Source organism: Corvus kubaryi, unplaced genomic scaffold (genome assembly GCF_017639235.1).
Source record: "Corvus kubaryi isolate FWS band 111438036 unplaced genomic scaffold, C.kubaryi_AGA036_p1.0 37385, whole genome shotgun sequence".
NCBI lineage: Eukaryota > Metazoa > Chordata > Aves > Passeriformes > Corvidae > Corvus > Corvus kubaryi.
Genome location: NW_024581127.1, coordinates 8,018,603 through 8,038,041, shown reverse-complemented (window position 1 = coordinate 8,038,041; position 19,439 = coordinate 8,018,603). Strand labels below are relative to the sequence as shown.

Sequence of the window (19,439 nt, the reverse complement as noted above, 5' to 3'; positions counted from 1 at the left end):
TGAGGACAAAAAAATATCAAGATTTCTAGGGAAAACCTGGACAATAAGTATAAAAATGTGTGCCTTAACTACTAAATGGGGAAATGACCATATTTTGAGCAATTAAGATCTGTGGAACCAAATTCCACATATTCCTGACATTCCTGAAGTCAGCTGTCAGAGGTGATGATGCTGAGTCCCTGCTGCAAACAGCAGAGACCTCTCACACACTTGAACTTTCCTCTGCATAACTCAGATTGTTCCCAAGTTTTTGCACTTTTTATACAACCAGAGACAGAAATGGAAGGACTTTTACATTTGACAGGAGCTGAGGAGTCATTTAAAAGTGATTCCAAAGACTACCAGTAAATTCTGCAGAAAATGTTAAAAAAGCCATGAACAGCTCCTGTGTTTTAACCTTGGCTTCATTGCTTATGAAATCTCACCAAGTTAGAGAACAGCAGTTGGATATGGGAAGGAAGAATGCTTCAGAGCAGCCCATATATGCAGTACAGATGCCTTAAGAGGCCTCCTAGAAACAGAGACTAGACAGGAGTAAGGGAATAAGGTGGGTATTTATTTGAAAGGCCTCCAAAGGTACCCCCTGGGGAGCCAGAGGCTACTGCCAAGATGGGCCCCAAGATGGACAACAGGTCATGAGTTCTTCACACTTTTATAGGTTTGGTTCATTTGCATATCAGGGTTAATTCTCCAATTAAAGCTTCAATTTAATGATGTAATCCCCCTCCACTTGCCCCCCTTTAGAGGCCTTTTGGTTTATACTTTTTGGGCCTAGGATGGTCTGGGTGTCCTTGAAGAGCAGGCCCAGAGAGGCTTTGTTCTGTCTGCCTAGCACAAGTGAGCAGAAATTAACAGGCTACAAGAAACTTCAGAGTTACACACTAAGCAGTACAGAATTTGAAAAATATAAAAGTTAAAACCTAAGGCATCAGTACTAAATCTACGGAGCACTTAACAAAACCAAAATTATTTATGAAAGTTAGGATACAACTACAGTTTAGTGGTAGAAAATATACGTGATAGTGATGGTTGTAAGAAGCAGAAACATTCACTTAAATAAACTACATATAGACATTAAATATCAGCCCATTGTTAAATATATTCTATCATCCACAGATTTGGGAATACTCTGCCGGAGGTAAAATTCCCAATATTCTGATATTCACCTAGCAGATTTTATTTTCCAGAAAACTTGCATTCTTAATGCAGCCAACAGTTACAGCTGTAACATTCACAGCCTAGTATTTCAGAAAAGGGTAATCTCTTCTAAAAGCATCACCGTTTATTTTGGTACCTCATGAATGACTTTGTGAATGAATCAAGACACTTAAAACTTCAATTTTTGGAAATTTCAATAAAGTGATATTCTGTCTATAAACTTAAACAGGCACAGCACTATAATGAAGTATTAGCGATACTTTTCTTAGAATATGAACACGTTTGGATTTTGTTCTCTGAAAAAGCCAAAATTTATTGTCTAAAAAAGGCAGCAGTCTAGTGACTGCTTGAATAAGTGGAGGTGATTCCTCTCTGTCAAGAAAAGGTGTGTGCTGTCAGACCTGCATGGAGGTGAGAGCACACATTTCTAAGGGCTAAAACCAGATCAGTGTCTTGTCCTTACCTGCAGAGCAGCACAGGTCTCTCTCTTCTGTCATGCTGAACTATTCTCCAAAAATCAGTAACCACCCCAAAGCACTCCTTTCTGCCAAAGAAGGATCTCACTAAATCCCTACAAACCCGTGGGCAGCAGACTTATCGCAGCAGGCGCCTTGAATGCTGAGAGGAGGAGATCTCTGCCCCTTACCATATTCACTCACTAGCCTTTACAGGTTTCTTGGATGACAAGAGGGAAAGGAGACTCACATCCAGATTTTTAGCAGTTCAGGAGAAAGATGAAGAAAGGCTTATTCTGAGGATTGACCTTTCAGTTGTTTTTCTTTTTTTCTTTTAACTATTTATTTCCACTTGAAAGAACTCGAAGGACTTTTGCGTCCTGACCGTGTGTGCGGTGCAGTCTGGACTCATTTCCCCATCCCAGCTGTCCCGCTCTGGTCTTGTAGGATGTTCCAGCTAAGGAGATAAGAAGATATTTGCACCCTCCAATGTAGCTCCTGGGAAAAGGGAGGCTGCTGGCCCCATGTTCAGAGTTGATCCTTCAGTTTCATAGAGTCAATGCTAAAACATCCTTGGTGTCCTCACAGCAAGTCCCTCTTGGACCTCTGTCCTCCCCTTCTATTTCTGTTCTCTTAATTGCTCTCCTGGGAATCTATTTAGACTTTTTTTGGCCCTTAATTTGCCCAGATAATATTTCCTTTAAAGAAATTCACATAAATTTACTTTCTGTATTTCTTTAAATAGTATCTTTATTTCTAAATAGTCTCTGAATTTTTAGTTCTCTATTTTTATCAAGTTTTAACTTTATCTCTTGTGCCGCTTCACAGTCTCCAAGTTCAATGCTTTAAAATCCCATTTTTAATCAACCATAAGCAAAAAAAGGGAACCAAGGTTCTCCTTTATCATGTGTACTCACAATCCTTGACATTTTTCCTCTTTAAACTTGAAGAAAAGATTGGTTTCCACAATTATTTCTACTGGTATATAATTCCCTGCTCTTGTTTTTCCTAAACTGTAAGTCCTTTAAATGAAAGTACTGATTTTTCTTGGTGACAAAGAGATAGATGGCAGCAATGTCAACATTGTTTGAGACTGCTTAAGACTGGGGTTTTGTCTGAATAAATAATTCTCTGTTACTTTTGTTCTTAAGGTTACTGGTACTGCAATGTAGCTGTTCTATTCTGACTAATTTGCTCATCTTGAATTTCTTTGGGTCTGATTTTACAACATCCCAATCATCTTTTATTTCCCAAAGGCAGCAGCCTTGTCTTGTTAAAATGCCTTTATGTGGATAAGACAATTAAATAAAAGAACAAAGAATGCCTGAGGAGCAACGGTAGAATATTTTCATATTATTTCTCGAGAAACAATGGATAGTTTCATTTAGGAGTAGTTTTCTCATTTCCAGAGATGGGATAAAAGAGCTAGCTATTCTTTACACAAAATGTGATATTATGCATGTCTGCTTTAGAAGAGTTTTGTGTGGACAACACCTTCAAAGACTGACATTTACTTACGTGTTACAGATCCAGCATCTGCTTCCTACTGTGGGGGACAAAGAGTTCTTTGCCTTATTTTTATTGTCAGTGACTCAGACTTTTGCTCCCCTCACTGAACTGTCAGTGAAACCTGGGCAGCAAGGGAAGTTCCGTTCAGCTTCCCCTGTTGAGAGGGGTTTAAAAACATTTTGCATATGCCACCAAAATATGTGACTGCAGACCTTCTTATTTTCCACAACCACCATGTAAACCAAAGACTGCAATAATTTCACTCCTCAGACTCTATTATTTACATGTTTCCGGGTGTTCCCCTTCTTCTTTATGACAGCTTTCAAGTCAGGACCCAGACCTCACCCTCCTTGGCACACCACCATTTCCATCTCATTCTTTCAACTCTAAACATAAGAAATTTGGTCCCGCAACATAAAATCCCAGTGTCTCTGCCCTTAAAAGGTAGATCTGGGTTGTCACAACCCAGAAATTACAATCATACAAAAAAGGCAAACATTGTTCACCCAAGTCAGAAAGAAGTCTCTAATCTTTACATGTACCAAGCAACAATTTCCTCCAGGAAGATGGTTTAAGAAGGGAAAGGACAGAAATACATCAGATGTGGTCTTGCACTAAATAGTTTCAAATAGTTTGAAGTGTCTTGAATTACAATGCTTTAAATTCCTGCCTGTCACATACACATGTGGTTTATGGATTTGGTTTTTGTGCCTGTTTTTTGCTAACCATAAGACAATAATTCTAAATGTGGATTTAAAAAAAAAACCAAACTGGTTTTGAATGTTGAAAACTCAAATTTTCCATTCTTTCAATTTTGGCTTGGCAGAAAATGTTCTGGAGGTCCCGGTGTACACCAAGCTGAATATGACCCAGGAATATGCATCGGCAGTAAAGGGTGAGTGATGTCCTGGGCTGCATTAGGAGTGTTGGAGGTTGAGGGAGATTGTCCTTCCTCTCTATTCAGCACTGATCAGGCCACAGCTGAATGCTGGGCCCAGTTCAAGGCTCCCCAGTACAAGCAAGAAGAGGGTCCAAGGAGATCGTAGCATCTCTCCATGGGAGCAGGGAAACCTGAGGAAATCTGACAGCAATAGGACACATTTGAATCAATGCCTTATATGATTGTGCTGGCTTAAGTCTTCCCTTTACCTAATGGCAGACCAACTATCCATGCGCAGAAAGACAAAAGAGAATATAATATGCCCTCCTTCCAAGTCTGCAAAGCTGCTTGCCTCTCACTGAGTGACTTTGTACTAAGAATAAGCACTTTAATGACTCAGCCCCTTCTCATGCCATCCACCAGTCAAGAACAAGAGCTGATCTCCACTGATGCACTGATTTTCTGAATATGCCCGGTTGTAAAAGTGAGCCAGTGCATATTGGCTGCTTCTTCTTTTTGTGATCCTGTCTGGGATATGTGCAGGGAAGCACCCACAGCTTGGAATCATTTCTCTGATTCAAAGGGAAACAACAGAACAATATAATTCAGTTCTGCCTTTAAATGATAAGAAATACAGACTCTTTCCAGGATGGATTATAAAATTAAAAAAATAAAAAAACAGAAACCACTTTGTACATCATCTTGACAGTTCCTTCACAAAATCCATATGGCTTTGGTTTATCTGACTAACACACAGGTGACAGTAGTGGTAGCACTCTACAGCTTCCTGAGAAGGGGAAGTGGAGAGGAAGGTGCCGATCTCTCCTCCGTGGTATCCAGGGGTAAGATGTGTGGGAATGGTTCACAGCTGTGTCAGGGGAGGTTCAGATTTGTCATTAGGAAGCACTTTAAGTGAGAGAGTGGTCATACACTGAAAGAGGATTCCTAGAGAGGTGGTCAAAGCCCCAGGCCTGTCAGTGTTTAAGAGGCATTTGGACAATGGCTTAACATGCTGTAACTTTAGGCCAGCCCTGGATTAGTCAGGCATTTGGACGAGATGCTTGTTATGGATTTCTATTCTATATGGTGACAGCAGGAGAATAACACTGGGAGGACAGTCGGAGCTGGGTTTCACAGGGATGCAGTGCTCCTGTACTTGTCTCTGTGTTGCTGACACCCCACTGCAGTGTGCCCTGACCGCTCTATGGGTGCAGTGGCAGTGTTCTGTCCCCATCCCCATGTGCCCCTTGTGCACTGGTGCATTCAGTGGAGGAAGCCAAGGCAGGCATCACCCAGAGCCCTGGCACTGGCACGGCTGCCTTGGACAAGGTGCACATTGTCTCGCCCTGGTACTGCCTCCCCTATTGGCCATCCCAATCACCACAGGGACCGGACCTCTTTAAAGGGACACCACTGAATCTGAGTTGGGCACACAATCTCTCTGACTGCCACCAAGAGCTTTTGTGGCCACTGCCTCTCTCTGCAGGACCAGCGCCTCACAAAGCCTGTACGATGTGTAACCGATTTGTGGGAACCTGGAAACTTGTCTCCAGCGAAAATTTTGATGACTATATGAAAGAATTGGGTGAGAAATATTCTGGGTTTGGTTGGGGTTTTTTTTTGTTAGTAAGTTTCCCTTGGGAAGGTTTTGTTCACGGATGGTGCCTTCTTTTTGTCCAAAAAGCACTTAACTACTCTTCTAGCATAATTTAATTTCTTTTCTTTAGCATCTAAATTGGAAAAGGTAGGTGATGAATTACTGTTATAAATTTACTTCTGTCTAACTGATCTGAACTGATCTAACTTGTTTTTCTCTCATGAGAGTAATCTATGGAGATGCAGATTTTTTTATGTTCCTCTTGATTGCACTATTAACTTGTGACTTATGATAATTTACAATATATAATGGAGCTGATGTCTCATGACACTGTAGTTTCAGATGTCTAAATACTGTGAATGAATCTGTCTGTTACTGAAGAATGCCAGGAATGTAATAAATTAAGCATTGTTTTTCATTTTAATGCTGGCTTCATTCCTATATGCCAAGTGCACAGACAGTCAGCTACTGTATTGCTTTTGCTATATAAATGATTCACTGATTTCCTTTATTTGAAGTGTTAGACTGAATAACAAAAGAATTGCAGTTAATTAATTAGCCAGGGTGAATGTGGGAGGAAAGTCCAGCTGCAGATATTTTTCTGAACATCTGAACAGAATTGTATGGTATGGAATAATTACTGCAGATAGCGTTATACTTTGCACATAACTTTATACCCTTTCTTACAGATCTTTTCATCTGAGCATGGCATAGCACTAACAAAGGCACTAACTACAGCTATCCCCTGTCTGCTTTTATAAAGCAGTGATACATCGCCAGTGGCTTCATTCCTACTTGCTCCAAGCCTCACAACCTGCAGACAATGAACTGCACTGGAAAGGACTAGACAGTACAAAAGGCTTTTGGTATGGGATTTTCCTGGAAGCTCTTTGCAGCTCTCAAGTCTCATACCTCAACATTTTTTATATTTCATACTTGTACTTTTCACTGAGGTTTAGATGCAAGGATTCTTCAGGGATGCTAATAGCAACTTAGGAATTACCCAGTCTTCAGTATGTTTTAATGAACAAACACCAGCACACTGGCAATTCAGTGTCCAGTTTCTTCCTTGCAGCCATTAACAAAAGATTTGCCAAGGGTTTTTTAAAAGGATTTTTACAATTTTTTATGAGAACCAGACTATTCCTCTGAATTTTTCTACGTATTCTCTCTCTATGAAATTAATGCAGATTTGTAACAAACTATGTTTCTTCTTAGCTAAATGTGCACAGCTCTATAACTGTGTATATCTTTACTTCTTGCTGAAAGTGCACTCTATGAGCTGGGGCTGCCTCAGCCCCTGAATGCTGACGTTACCATTCCTATCTCTAAGTAGTGTCTCAGCTAAAAGAATTAGCATTTCACTTCAATCAGGCACTGAAAAATTCGAGAAGAAATTCTTCCCTATTCTTCCGTGGAAGTTTCTTGCTTCGAGAATGTAGTGATTGTTTTGTTTCTGATTTCTAGGAGTGGGCTTAGCTACCCGGAAACTAGGTGGCTTGGCAAGGCCTGATGTGATCATCAGCATGAAAGGGGACATAGTGACCATCAGAACTGAAAGCACCTTCAAAAATACAACCATCTCTTTCAAACTGGGCCATCAGTTTGATGAAACAACAGCAGATGACCGGAAAGTCAAGGTAAGGGGGCTGATGATATCTAAGTGGTCTGAACATCTCCTAGAAGAACAACAGGAGAAGTTTTACCTACTCTGTCAGTGCACCTTGAGTTTTCCAAACTATTCCAATAAAGCCCTGAAAGAAGAAACAGTATAGTGCTGAATATAATGTTACTGAGTATTATATTATCATTATCCAAGAGTGCATATCTTGCTGAACATAAAGTGAATTACTACTCTAATCTGCAAAGCTCAGACTGCAGATTGAAACTCTTCTCTTGGACTTTGCAGAGTGTTGTAACCTTGGAGAAAGGGTCATTGGTGCAAGTGCAGAAGTGGAATGGCAAAGAGACCACAATAAAGAGAAGACTTGTTGATGGGAAGATGGTGGTGGTAAGCTCACGTTCCTTGCACACTGAAAAAGGTCGGAAGGATACAGCCTTCAGTATGCTTCTGTCTAAACAGACTATCAATTCTGGCTTACTTTTTGAATCATGAGATAAATTAAAAGGGAGAAAAAGGGGACCAAACTTAGAAAACACCTGGAAGGAAATAAATGTTGTTGCATACAGCAACTTGTCTTTAAAGTGACTATTTTGGCAGAGCTGCCGTAAATTGACAGCATAGTTACTGCTCTCAACATTATTGTTCTTAAAAGGAATAAGGTTTAAAAATAACAGAAACCTGTGAACTGTGTACAAAAGTTTACAAGCAGGGTACTTCTGTCCCTGGAACAGCTCTTTCTTTTTCCCTATCTTGGCCAAGTCAGAGAGATAACACATTTTAGGGACCCTAGTTGTAAGGGTTGCTATTAAAATTAAGATTTCACTTTTTCATTAAAGTTTTTAAAGATTGGAGTCAAACTAATTTTGGCAACTTGTTTGGAGTCAGCAGCATTACATCTTTACCTGTTAGCTTGTTCTGTGTTTTGTAATGAGTTCTCATATGTAGAGTCATAGAATGGTTTGGGTTGAAAGGAACCTTAGAGATCATCCAGTTCCAACCCACTGCTACGAACAGGGACACCTTCCACTGGACCAGGTTACCCAAAGCCCCATCTAGTCTGGCCTTGAACACTTCCAGGGATGGGGCATCCACAACCTCTCTGGGCAACCTGTTCCAGTGTCCCACCACCCTCACAGTAAAGAATTTCATCCTAATATCTAACCCAAACCTCCCCTCTCTCAGTTTGAAGCCATTTGCCCTTGTCCTGTCACTACACACCCCTGTAAAAAGTCCATCTCCAGCTCTCTTGAAGCCTCCCTTTAGGTAGGAAGGGTGATTTGCTTTTGCATCTCCTCATAGCTGCCTTTCTGTGTAAGTTTTTTCTAATTATTAAACCCTCTTCATAAAGCAGAGAGGCAAGGTCCCTCTTCTGTTGGCGTCCTGCTGTCTGCCCCTTGCCTCATACAGGGTTGTGGAGGACTCCTCCTCTTTTGCAGACCAAGGAAGTATTTTTTTAATATCCTGTCGCCTTTGTCGCATGCATCCTGTGGCTGTGAATCATCAGCAGCCACTGAAGGCCACAGGGGTGAGAGGGTCAAGAGAAATATTTTGTGACTCAGAAGAGCAAAGTTTTTTAGGCCAGAAGCCTAACCTCTGAAATACCCAGGCTACTTCTGCTTCTACGCCAAAAAAAAAGCCCTACTTTGAAAATTTGGAAGTGTTGGTGGGCCATGATATAGAAACTAGGTGGGGCTAATATTTCTGCCAAGTCAGCAATAATACCAAGAAAAGTAGATTTGTTTGTGGAAGCTGAGCTTAATTTTGCAATCTCTTTGTCATTAAATGCCACTTAATTAAGTTTAAAGCTGTTAAAACAGAAACAACTCTACTTGCAATATAAAAATATCTTTGCTGTTTGTTCTAAACATTCTGTAAACATGTAGAGATGTAAAACATGACATCTGGATTTTCATTGACTTCAGAGGTTACTACAGCAGACACAACTGCTGTCAGCAAAAGGTTTATATTAATATTTTCCTTTATGCCTTAGGAATGTGCCATGAAAGGGGTTGTCTGCACTAGAGTTTATGAAAGAGTGTGAAGAAGTTCCCTCTCTGCTCCGGACCGGAACTGGCTCTAAAAACTCGGCTTAGTTCAGTGACCAAAGCCTCATGCACTGTGCTTCTTTATTTTATTTTCTTTTATTGGGAAAATGGCTACACCATAATTTGATATTTCAAAGCCATAGTGTAACTAATCCAAAATATTGTGGTGATCCAATAAAAGCTTCTCAACACAGAAAATAGTGTGTTTCGCTCCACATGAATGATTTACATTTACTTTCTTGACTGGCACTATCTTTTCTGTTGATAGTGTCTGTACAAAAGGTCAGACTATTTCTGAGTAAAATGGTGAAACACAAGTAATCCATATCTGAGAGAGGGCTAACACTGCTTCTGCTAACCCTAACCCAAATATCATCTCCTGGACTCAATATTCCTTTCCTGCAAAAGATTTTATTGCTGAATAGCTCCTATAGGGAAAATTATCTTTACTACCAGTATGATATATCATTGTAGCCTTACAGTCTTAGCACATCATTGTTTCATACTCATCCCAAAAAGTTTATACTTTTTCAGTATCAGGATTTATATACTGGCATTTATTTGGAAGAAAACAGATACTGGAGGAAAAAAAAGTTGGAATATATTCCATATTTGCCTGCCAAAAGAACAGATAAACCCATGAAACAAAGTGTGGAGCAGGTGTGAATGAACTCCAGAAGTCTTAAGGCTAGAGGGCTTTGTTTTAAAAGTGCTCAGCAATCAATCCTACTTCCAGCCCAGAATTTAAGCGTATGCTTAATATTGAGCACACAGAGGAGTTGCATTGGGTAGAGTTTGCTGTCAAGCCTAACTGAGTAGCTAAAGTGTTCATTCCTCCCACTGCACTTATGCTGCTTTTATCTAAGGAAAAAAACAGAAAAAGCAAACCTAAACTTCTGGAAATCCATTTAACCAAAAAGCACTGTGGCAGGTTATTAATATTTGCCTCCATTGGCCAGTGTTCAGTATCACTGCCATATTCACCTAATCACATTATTTCATCCCGTGGCCTCCGTGCCACCACACAGGGCTGTCCCTGCCTTCTCTGTGGGGTTAAACCAACTGTGAGAGGAGCATGTGTTTATTTTGGCTCATTAGGAACTGCAGAGCTGGGATGAACCTTTGCCTACTGGTTTTACAGGCAAGAGCACAAATTCTCAAGGTTAAGACAAATACTGAATGTCAGAATCTAAACTGGTTTAGCCAAGCAGGGAGTGAAGAGATGGATATCATACGCAAACGAAAGATATAAAGGTCACCTTTCTTCTCTACCCACCACTGGAAAAGCTAGAATCTGGGCCCAGATTTGGATATAAATTTATGTAGATGCAGTCTAACTGAAGGCAACTGCCAGAAGGCAAACAGCAGTTTTAAGTAAAATTTATCCTGGTCTCTAACCTAGATGGAGGGACAAATGCCCCATCTTTAACCTTATCACTAAAACTCACCACTGTGAGTGTCAGAGTTTCTGTGACTCCAAGTCCTCAGTGATTCTAACAAGGAATGGAGGCAGAATGATGCCTCTTGTATCATCTGCTGCAAACACAATGTAATCACATATTTCAAGTGAAGATGTTCCACCAGAAATCCATAAGAATAGTCATACAGTGTGACATTTTATTATACGTGGCCCTCCAGATTATTCTCCTAGTCTCTTAACAGAGTTAAGAGACATTTCCTACAGCTCAGAATCTGCCTGAAATGGACTTGTGAAACTGGATTTTTGCTCTGCAGTTTCTTCATTCCCTTTCCTTGCAGTACAACACAGTCCCAGTGAGGCTGCTGGACCCACTCACCCCAGCCTGGCTCTGGGAAGCTGGAACTTGTCCAGAGCCTTTTAAGCAGAACTCACCTCCCATCCCTGAGCCACAGGCAAGGGAGAAGAGACTGCTGCAAACAAGCTCTGTATTTCCTTGGCTTTTCCTGATGCAACCTGTAAATTCTTCTTATAGCTTAGATACAAAATCTCCTCTCCAATAGAATATTAGTATTCAGCTTTTTATTTCCTTAGGCAAAGGAAATAAACATTTACTTCAGTACAAACTATAGTTTTTCCGGATCTGGAAACAAAGAATAAAAACAAAGGACTGCTCACCTAGTCTTCATTTATTTATTTACGTCTCCATTTCTGTGACATAACCCATCTCTCTCTTCCTCTTCTCAAGAAACTTCTAATTGTGTTTATTTTTCCAGAGATTTGGAATTAAAATAATGACAGCTTTGGGGTTTTAAGTCCCTAAGTAAATGCAGATATGCTGCTTAGGAGCCTAGTATTTGGCACTTTCACTCTATACGAAGGTCACTTTAAAATGTCATGAGAGCTGGAGACTTTCCAAAACAGGAAAAGTGCAGCAGCACTGATAGTGTTGAAGGCAAAAACAATAGGGCAGGTGGTACAAATCAGCATAGAAATGGAGCACTTTGGGATACTTCTGTCTGTAAAGCTGTTCTTGGGGTCTCCAGGAGAATTTAGGGGGAATACAAATTTTTTAGTCTCATAATCTTCTTCATGTCTTACTGTAAGTTAGTTTTTCATCTTTCTTAAACATTTTATAGAGGCCAGATACTTCTGGAATGAACATCTATGCTGAGGTACAATGTCTGTGTCTTGAACTGTACTTTCACATTGACAAACAAGTCCATTTGCTATTTTCCTAGCTTGTGTATGGACTTAGCCTAGAAATATTGGCAGTCTGATGCTGGTGTATAAATAGCATTATTTAAAGTAAACAGCTTGGTCTGGCACCCATCCCAGGCAATGAAATCCTGGCTGATTTTAGAGTACCACACTCGGACTCCTCTCCCATCAGTCAGTATTTCTGTAAGTTTTCTAAGGCTCTGTCACACCTCTGTTTTGCCTGCATCTCCTGAGACAATGGAAATCGCCTGCATGGGGTATTCATCCTCCAGTTGCAGCAGGTCTGGCAGTATTCCCTGCCTCTGCCCCCTCTGACATCTGCTGGGGAAGGAGAAGCAAGCTGTCATGGCAAGAGCCCCTCTCAGCCCCAGTGCTCCCATGGGGAGCACTGAAATCACATAAAAGCTGCATCTGGACTCCATCTATCAAAGCTGTTCCCTTGGACTGAGCAGAATTTGGCAATTTGTGATAGAAAACATCTCCTGGTGATGTGTAGCTAAACCTGGAATACTGGACCTCACATCCCAGTCTTTTTCCCATGGAGTGGAACAGAGAGTATAGGCTCTCCTACAGCTTTGAACTTCCCTTGACGATTTCCTCAAAGTTCATTTTGGGAGCAACTGTACTCCTGTAAAGTGAATTCACACACATCCAGGTGCCCAATGCACCGACTTTCTGTTGTTTTACACAGAAGCTTTGTCACCTGCTGGGACAGTTTGACAGGACAGCAAACGTGTGGCTGGGCAATTCTAGAAATAGCATTGGGCTGTGTTATTAAAGCAACTGTGCTTCATACGAAGTCCTCATCACTCACCACATTTTTTCCAAGAAGCAACTTTTTATGCTGATAAACGCTGTGCTGTTTATAAATTGCTCAACTGTGCCTTTTAAGACATTGCTACCTTGCCTGATTTTCATTTTGGATTAAAGAAGTTCTGCTGTTTTCTGGGATACAAAGGAGTGAAAGGTTAGCACTGAAGGGGTAATCAGTCAGAAACAAATAGGCTGATACCAAGAAAAAATTGCCTTCAGAAATCCTGGAATTTAGATGTAATCAAGGTCTTTGTTAGGGAGGCAATTAGAGCATATCCTCATCATTTCAATGAAAAACGTTGTGGTTGGCTATTGGCCATGCTGCAGATGAGAAACACAAGAAAACATTATTTGGACTAAAGGGCACAACAACATTGAGAAAAATACAGTGCCTAAGACACCACAGAGAGGGAAAGCTGTGTTAGACAGCATTTGTACAGTATTTTCAAAGGAAAGTGGGCTCTTTTTAACTTTCGAAAATCAATATTTAAATACATTTTCCTCAGATGTTGCGAAAAATTTTAAAATTAAAATTAGAAGAAATGCAATCATTCAGGGATTAGGAAGGGTGGGGCGAATGGATTACATCTGGATTTGTTTTCAAGTTCTCAGTGGAGAATTAATAGAAGTATTTAAAGATCTTTTTTATATTTGCTATAATATGATCACCAGTATCAATCATACTATTTGTGAGAAGCATAAGGGAGGAAGAAAGTGTTTTAAATTCAATTGAAAGTGAACACACTCCCTGTCACACTCCCTTGTGGATAAGACTTCCTACAAGAGGCACCTGAGTCAGCAACGGGGTCAAAAACACTGCAAGAATTCGTCTTGTCTTTCAAGTTCATAGACATGATGTTGCAGCTAAAGCTGCACCAGGGGACACTTAGAGTGGAGCTGTGGGACATGCCTCCTTCAAGTTTGGCAGAACTTAGGGTTGCTTTGGGAAATCTGTAGACATAATTATGGAAAAGGGGAGATATGTAATGTGTCTAGCTACTGTACAGTACTTATATATGCCAACAACAGCCTCATTTATCTCAGATCCTAGTATGAATTTCCCAAGCTGAAATCTAAAATATATATATAAGTTTTACTTGGAAGCTCTGCACATTTGATACGAAAAAATCTGCGAGACAGTGAAGGTGAGGCCCTCAGTCTCCTTATATAATCCCCTAGCAGAGGCTCACAGCTTTCTATGGCATCGTGCCACCTTATTGTATCTTGTACCATACAGTGTTCAGAGTTTTATAAAGCCTACTGACTCCCATGGATCGGTATAGGTAAATGCATTTGAAAGGAATAGTAATTCCTTCACAAACCTCCTCTCCATATCAACAGTGGGAAAAGACTACAAAGCAATTTAACACTGTAAGACACAACTAATTACTTAGACAACACAAGTGTTTTCATTTAATTTAACAAGAGATAGAGCAGTCAGATTATGAAAGGTTAGGTGCATAAATGTCTGTGCTTTCCAGATGGGAACTGAGCCCTCTAGCCAGGAGCACAGGAACCAAGATTAAGACTCTCCCTGGTGCTTCCTCTTTCTGGGGATTTTAGTGTAATCAAGAAGCATCATAACAGTTTATCCTGGCTCTGCCTCCAGTTGGGCAGAGAGCATGTTGTGAAATACAGAGACAATCACTATGGTATAAATTAATGACTTCAGAAAAGTAGTGTCAAGGAAGAATATCTTTTTAAAGCATGGGGGTCTATCTGGATAAGGCATTTCAAACCAATCTCATTTTCCTCTCACAGGGTGACTAGTCCTGTGGATGGAAAAAAAACAGAGGTAGTCACCTCTGCTGACTTCTGGAAGGTTTTAACAATACTACCAAAGACATCTGAGGCATACAAGAAAATTAGAGAGGGACTTCTTGCAAGGGCATGTAGGAAAAATTGCCTTAGAATAAAAGAGGACAGCTTTAGTTTGAGCATAAAGAAGAAATTCTTTACTGTGAGGATGGTGAGGCACTGCAACAGGTTGCTCAGAGAAGCTGTGGATTCACCATCCCTGGTAGTGTTCAAGACCATGTCGGATGGGGCTTCGAGTAACCTGGTCTAGTGAAAGGTGTCCATGCCCATGGCAGGGGGGTTGGAACTGATTGATCTTCAGGGTTCCTTCAAAACCAAACCATTCTATGATTCTACATCCATAAACATGCTGTAAATTAGGCCAGATAATGTAGCCTGCTGCAACAGAGATGGTAAAAACTGCTGCAAAAACCATACTTCACCAGCCAGTGGTTCAAAGTAGAAGGACGTAACATGTGGATTTGTACTGGTCCAGTCATGCTCAATCTCCTCAGTAAAAACCACGTTATTATTTGTGGAGTGTACAGAGATGAGAGGAGATGCAAGCATAGCAGAGAGCAGGGTTCAAATTCAAATGATCTCAACAAACCCAGGAAATAGTTTGAAAAGCCAGAGGGACATTTAAGAGGGAAAAAATATACTAGGCAATATATATAAGCAGAAGCACAAATACCAGATGGAGAACAAGCAAGAACTAGAGCAAACACTGTGGTTTTACAGCAGATCACAGACTGTGAAAACAATTGAAGAATGTACCTTTGAACTTAATTTTAACTGTACTCCAAACAGAGTTCTGCCCTGAAATTCATAAGCTCTGAATTCTCAGAAGCGGCCTGTATGGTACCTATGAGCACTTCGAGGTAGAAGATGTGTTGGACTAAAGATATTCTCAAGCTCCATGTCAACAACAGCTCTTCCATCTAAAACCAGCTTGGAAACCCCTTTGATAGTTCCTGGTCATCAACACAGGGGCATCAATATGATTTATCTTTTTGATGTAAGGCTGTGCTCTCTGAATGAATATCTTAAAAAATAGTTAAAGTGATAAGGGAAATGGCCAAGATTATTTCTTACTGCTCAGAAAAATTCAGTTATGTCTACTGTTGCCAATCACTCCTGGGTATCTACTAGGCACCTTCTGGAGGCAGAGTTCATCTAGACAGACTGATGAGGGACTATCCCCAGCCACTGGCAGAATACATAATTCCTGAAAAATACCCAGCATGGAAGATAGCAATCAGCCCAGTCAAAAACAACTCTCTGAAAAAAGCCCTGAAGTGTTGAGGCTGAGCTGAGTGGATCGATACCCCCGATCATGATGTGCACTTCTCCAGGTAGTGGTCACAGCCAGCTTGCTTTTTCCATGCAAGATCCTTCTCAGTGCACCTGAAGTACTTCACCTCTTCTGGACAAAAGTCTGGGATCTGCCCACCCACACTCAGGCTGCAAGTACAGTTTCTGCTGCCTGACTACATCCATTCCTATCCAGGAAGGCTAGAAAGGGATGGATTCAGCAGGGCTCCCTCAGCAGCTTGCAGCATCCTGCTCTGGTGGAAACACCATCTTAGAATCTATTTTGCCAAAAAACCCCAAACCACCAAACAAAATAAATCCTCCACACAGCATTAAACAGAGTAGCCATAAACACAAGGGGAGTAAAGCACATCTTTTCTCCTTTTTGCCTATAGCTCAAGCTAGTTCCTCCTGGCAACACACAGTGCTCACAGCACACTGTCCCCACATCTGTTTTTACCAGACACACAGTTCACACCAGCTATTCTCTGCCTCTTCTCCTAACTCCACATTTTCCATACCTGTTTAAATGACTGATTTAACTTAATGTCCCATTATGCACCTTCATTCTGGTCAGCAGGGAGGGAAACAGAACAGAACCTGTCCATGTTTGTCTGAGTGCTGAGTGCTTCAGTCTGTACTGGCCATGCATACAGGTGTACATGCAGCCACGTGTGCCTTTTGGCCACAAACTCAGTCTTGCTGCTGAGTGTACTTGAGGCAGAGATCTGCATCAGCCTCACCTTTGTGGGATCACTGAATTCAGTAAACCCGCACAGACATCCCTGTTCCGCCTCCTGTGACTCAGCCATGTCTTCCTGTATGTTGCCATCCCTCAGTGAAGCCCTGGTTTCACAATGAGTTTTACCACGTGTATTACTTGAAGTTAACACTCCTCTCCTCTTGAATCCTAGCCTCTGATCTCCTCAATGCATGGTAGACATTTTCCCCTAGCCCACCAGGGACATCAACATCAACCCTACTACAGTCCTTGGAGAATGACAAACACCTTTAGGAAATACTTTAGCTCACCTATTTTAAATATCTTCTTTTGGAGATGAATAACAGCTTGGAAACATGCTTTTTTTTCACTGCCTGGTAAAGAATTTATGTTATTGTCTGATACTTGATGTAACAACTCACTGAGCTGAAGGTTTGGTAGCTCTCACCACTATTTTGGCTGACAGGTCTGTGGCTGATCTCTCTTTGGTGCCAGAACTCCAAGGATCATACAGCTGGAGAGTGGTGGTGTGCTGGTGATGCAGTGAAAACCCTCACACATTTCTGACTGTGTGCCAGTGACACACAACAATATCCAGCTGGCTAATTCAATCCACGTTCTCTAAACAGGATCAATTCTGTTAACATGACTGAAGATCATCTACTGAGATGAGCAGAGATGACCTGCTTCCTTCCACTCAGCTGTGAAAGCGTGCTCCTGATCATATACAGGCGTATATATATATGTGGTTAAACGTGGTGCTGGTTTTTTGCCTCTGCATGTCTGTGCTGCCTTGCTTGCTGCTGCCTTGCTTCCTGCTCTTTCAATGGGTTTGACAGCCTGTCCTACTTCTTGGGCTAAGTGGTTGGGCAGTACTGATGGCTGCTTTCCAGCTGATTTCTTATCCTAACTCAAAAGAAGCTTAATTTTGTTTTCAATTGTAGTGTTAGGAAAATGTGTGGGAATCTGAGGAACTAGAAAGTCCTTCTTGACTAAATGAAATATGCTGTTGTATTGTCATAACCTAGTTTGGGCTCCCAGGAGACTCTCATGAATCAGTGAGGAAGCAAAACTAACTTTGAATCTTTGTTCCTCATTCGTTTCTAAAAACACTGCAGTTTTTCTACTCACAAAGTAGTAACAAAATTAGAAACAAGATTCTCATGATTTGTTTCAGACCTTTCATCAGGAAATTACTCAGGGCTCTCCTGAGCAGTCTTTGCACTGAGTTTCTCTTCTCTTGGTAAGTCTGTGAAGAGAAATTTCAGTACATGGGGAAAGGGTGAAACGTGGAAATGATGTTAAGAGTTCAACAGCAGCATGATGTTTATGTCCCAGAGAAAAGGGGAACATCACCTCAGGGATTTGAGCATCCCCATTGTGATCACATGGTGGAACATTCAGATCCAAAGCCAGGCAGTGGAAATGTGACCAGCGTCACTCCCAGGTGTGGTGCAAGGATGTACCACAGCCAAGAGGAAGGGAAGTCTTTTTTCAATAGCAGAAAATTCTCCAAGCACCATCTGGATTTGAATAGAAGTACTCATTGAAGGAAATAACTTATAAACGATGACACTACCCTTTGCAATTCACATGGCTTTCCACACACATCCTTCTTATAACACACAAACAAACACACACACAGAGCCGATGTACTCCTACTGTTTACAAATCCAGTCTCTCAAACTGTGACAAAGAGAGGACATGGCCAAAAGACAGAAAACCTGATGTATCTTCTTTAGCGTCTAAATGTGTGGGAGAAAGAGAGCATAAATCTGCTCTCCTTAGTTAACACAAGCAATGCATTACTTTTCCTTAATTAACCCAATCAGTCCATTAGTTTTCCTTTCTTAGCCTAAGAAATCCATTAGCTTAAAATGCAGTAATTAGTGTGATTGACTCCTGTGCAATGATTGATGGGGAAGAGGTGACCCTGAAGGCTTAGCAAGACTATATCACTACACATCTTTAGTCTCCTTCTGAGACTTTTCTATGACATCTGCCTGGACTTTGGTCTTACAAAAACCCTAAGAACTCTCAAAAAAGTGAGCTCAGTAAGAGTTTGTGGAAAAGTTAAAAGACTCAAAAATATATATTGTTAATTCTAATGGCCTACAATATTAATTGAAAATAACACTGGGTTCTTTCCTTTTCTTGCATATTTGATATCCACCCACAGACTCTAAAACAGTTCTTCTTCCTTTTGGGAATTTCATCTACAATTTTCATAGAAAAGGTGCTCTTTTCCATCAAAATGTATGATGTTTTTTCTCTAAATATATTCCTATTTTCTCTCTTGGATGTGACCAGATCCTACACTAAAAAGACAAAACGTACAGGATGATAATTTAAACAAACATTCCTGAAAAGGATGCATTATCTGATGGAGTTATCTTGTTGTTAGCAATATCGAAGCAGAACAACTTGTTATCAGGTCTTCTGGCTAAATGCAAGTGACATTTGAAATCCAGCTGCAACAATACAATGGAACCAGGACTAGCACCCTTTGTGCTAAACTGTACTGAGAGAGAGAACAGTTTCTGTTCCAAGGAACTTATGGTACAAGGAACCAGGGTATCATACAGGTCTCTAAGAAGGCAGATTTACCACTGTGTGGCAGCTAAATAGTAATGGAGAAAAAGGTTGGAATTCCATTTGGAATCACTGGTTGTTACTGAGAGAGATTCTGAAGCAAGTACAAGCAATTTCTTCCATGGGCTGGAGAATGATTCGCACAGGTCAGGCTGCACACTTGTCCTCACCAAACTGATTCCTTTCATCATTTTAGAACTTGTTTCTGTTGGGGTTTGTCCAACAGTGGGTTCCACTCCCTTGCTGGCAGAGCCAAATCACAGCATCTAAGTGGGTGAATATCCAAAAATGTCACA

The 19,439-nt window shown here is 40.8% G+C and overlaps 1 protein-coding gene across 1 annotated transcript; it reads left to right on the top strand.

The window, feature by feature from the left end:
• Positions 1 to 5,409: 5,409 nt before the first annotated feature.
• On the top strand, positions 5,410 to 9,468 carry LOC121668560 (myelin P2 protein-like). The gene is made up of 4 exons (XM_042036438.1): positions 5,410 to 5,587; positions 7,067 to 7,239; positions 7,509 to 7,610; positions 9,214 to 9,468. The coding sequence occupies exons 1-4, from the start codon at positions 5,515 to 5,517 to the stop codon at positions 9,262 to 9,264; spliced, it is 399 nt and encodes a 132-aa protein (XP_041892372.1). The 5' UTR covers positions 5,410 to 5,514; the 3' UTR covers positions 9,265 to 9,468.
• Positions 9,469 to 19,439: the final 9,971 nt, after the last annotated feature.

Excerpts from the sequence above, each read along its gene's own strand:
- LOC121668560 (XM_042036438.1), top strand. The coding sequence starts at position 5,515 with ATGTGTAACCGATTTGTGGGAACCTGGAAACTTGTCTCCAGCGAAAAT. Across the intron at positions 5,588-7,066 it reads TGACTATATGAAAGAATTGG|GAGTGGGCTTAGCTACCCGG; the intron begins GTGAGAAATATT and ends TCTGATTTCTAG. Across the intron at positions 7,611-9,213 it reads TTGATGGGAAGATGGTGGTG|GAATGTGCCATGAAAGGGGT; the intron begins GTAAGCTCACGT and ends TTTATGCCTTAG.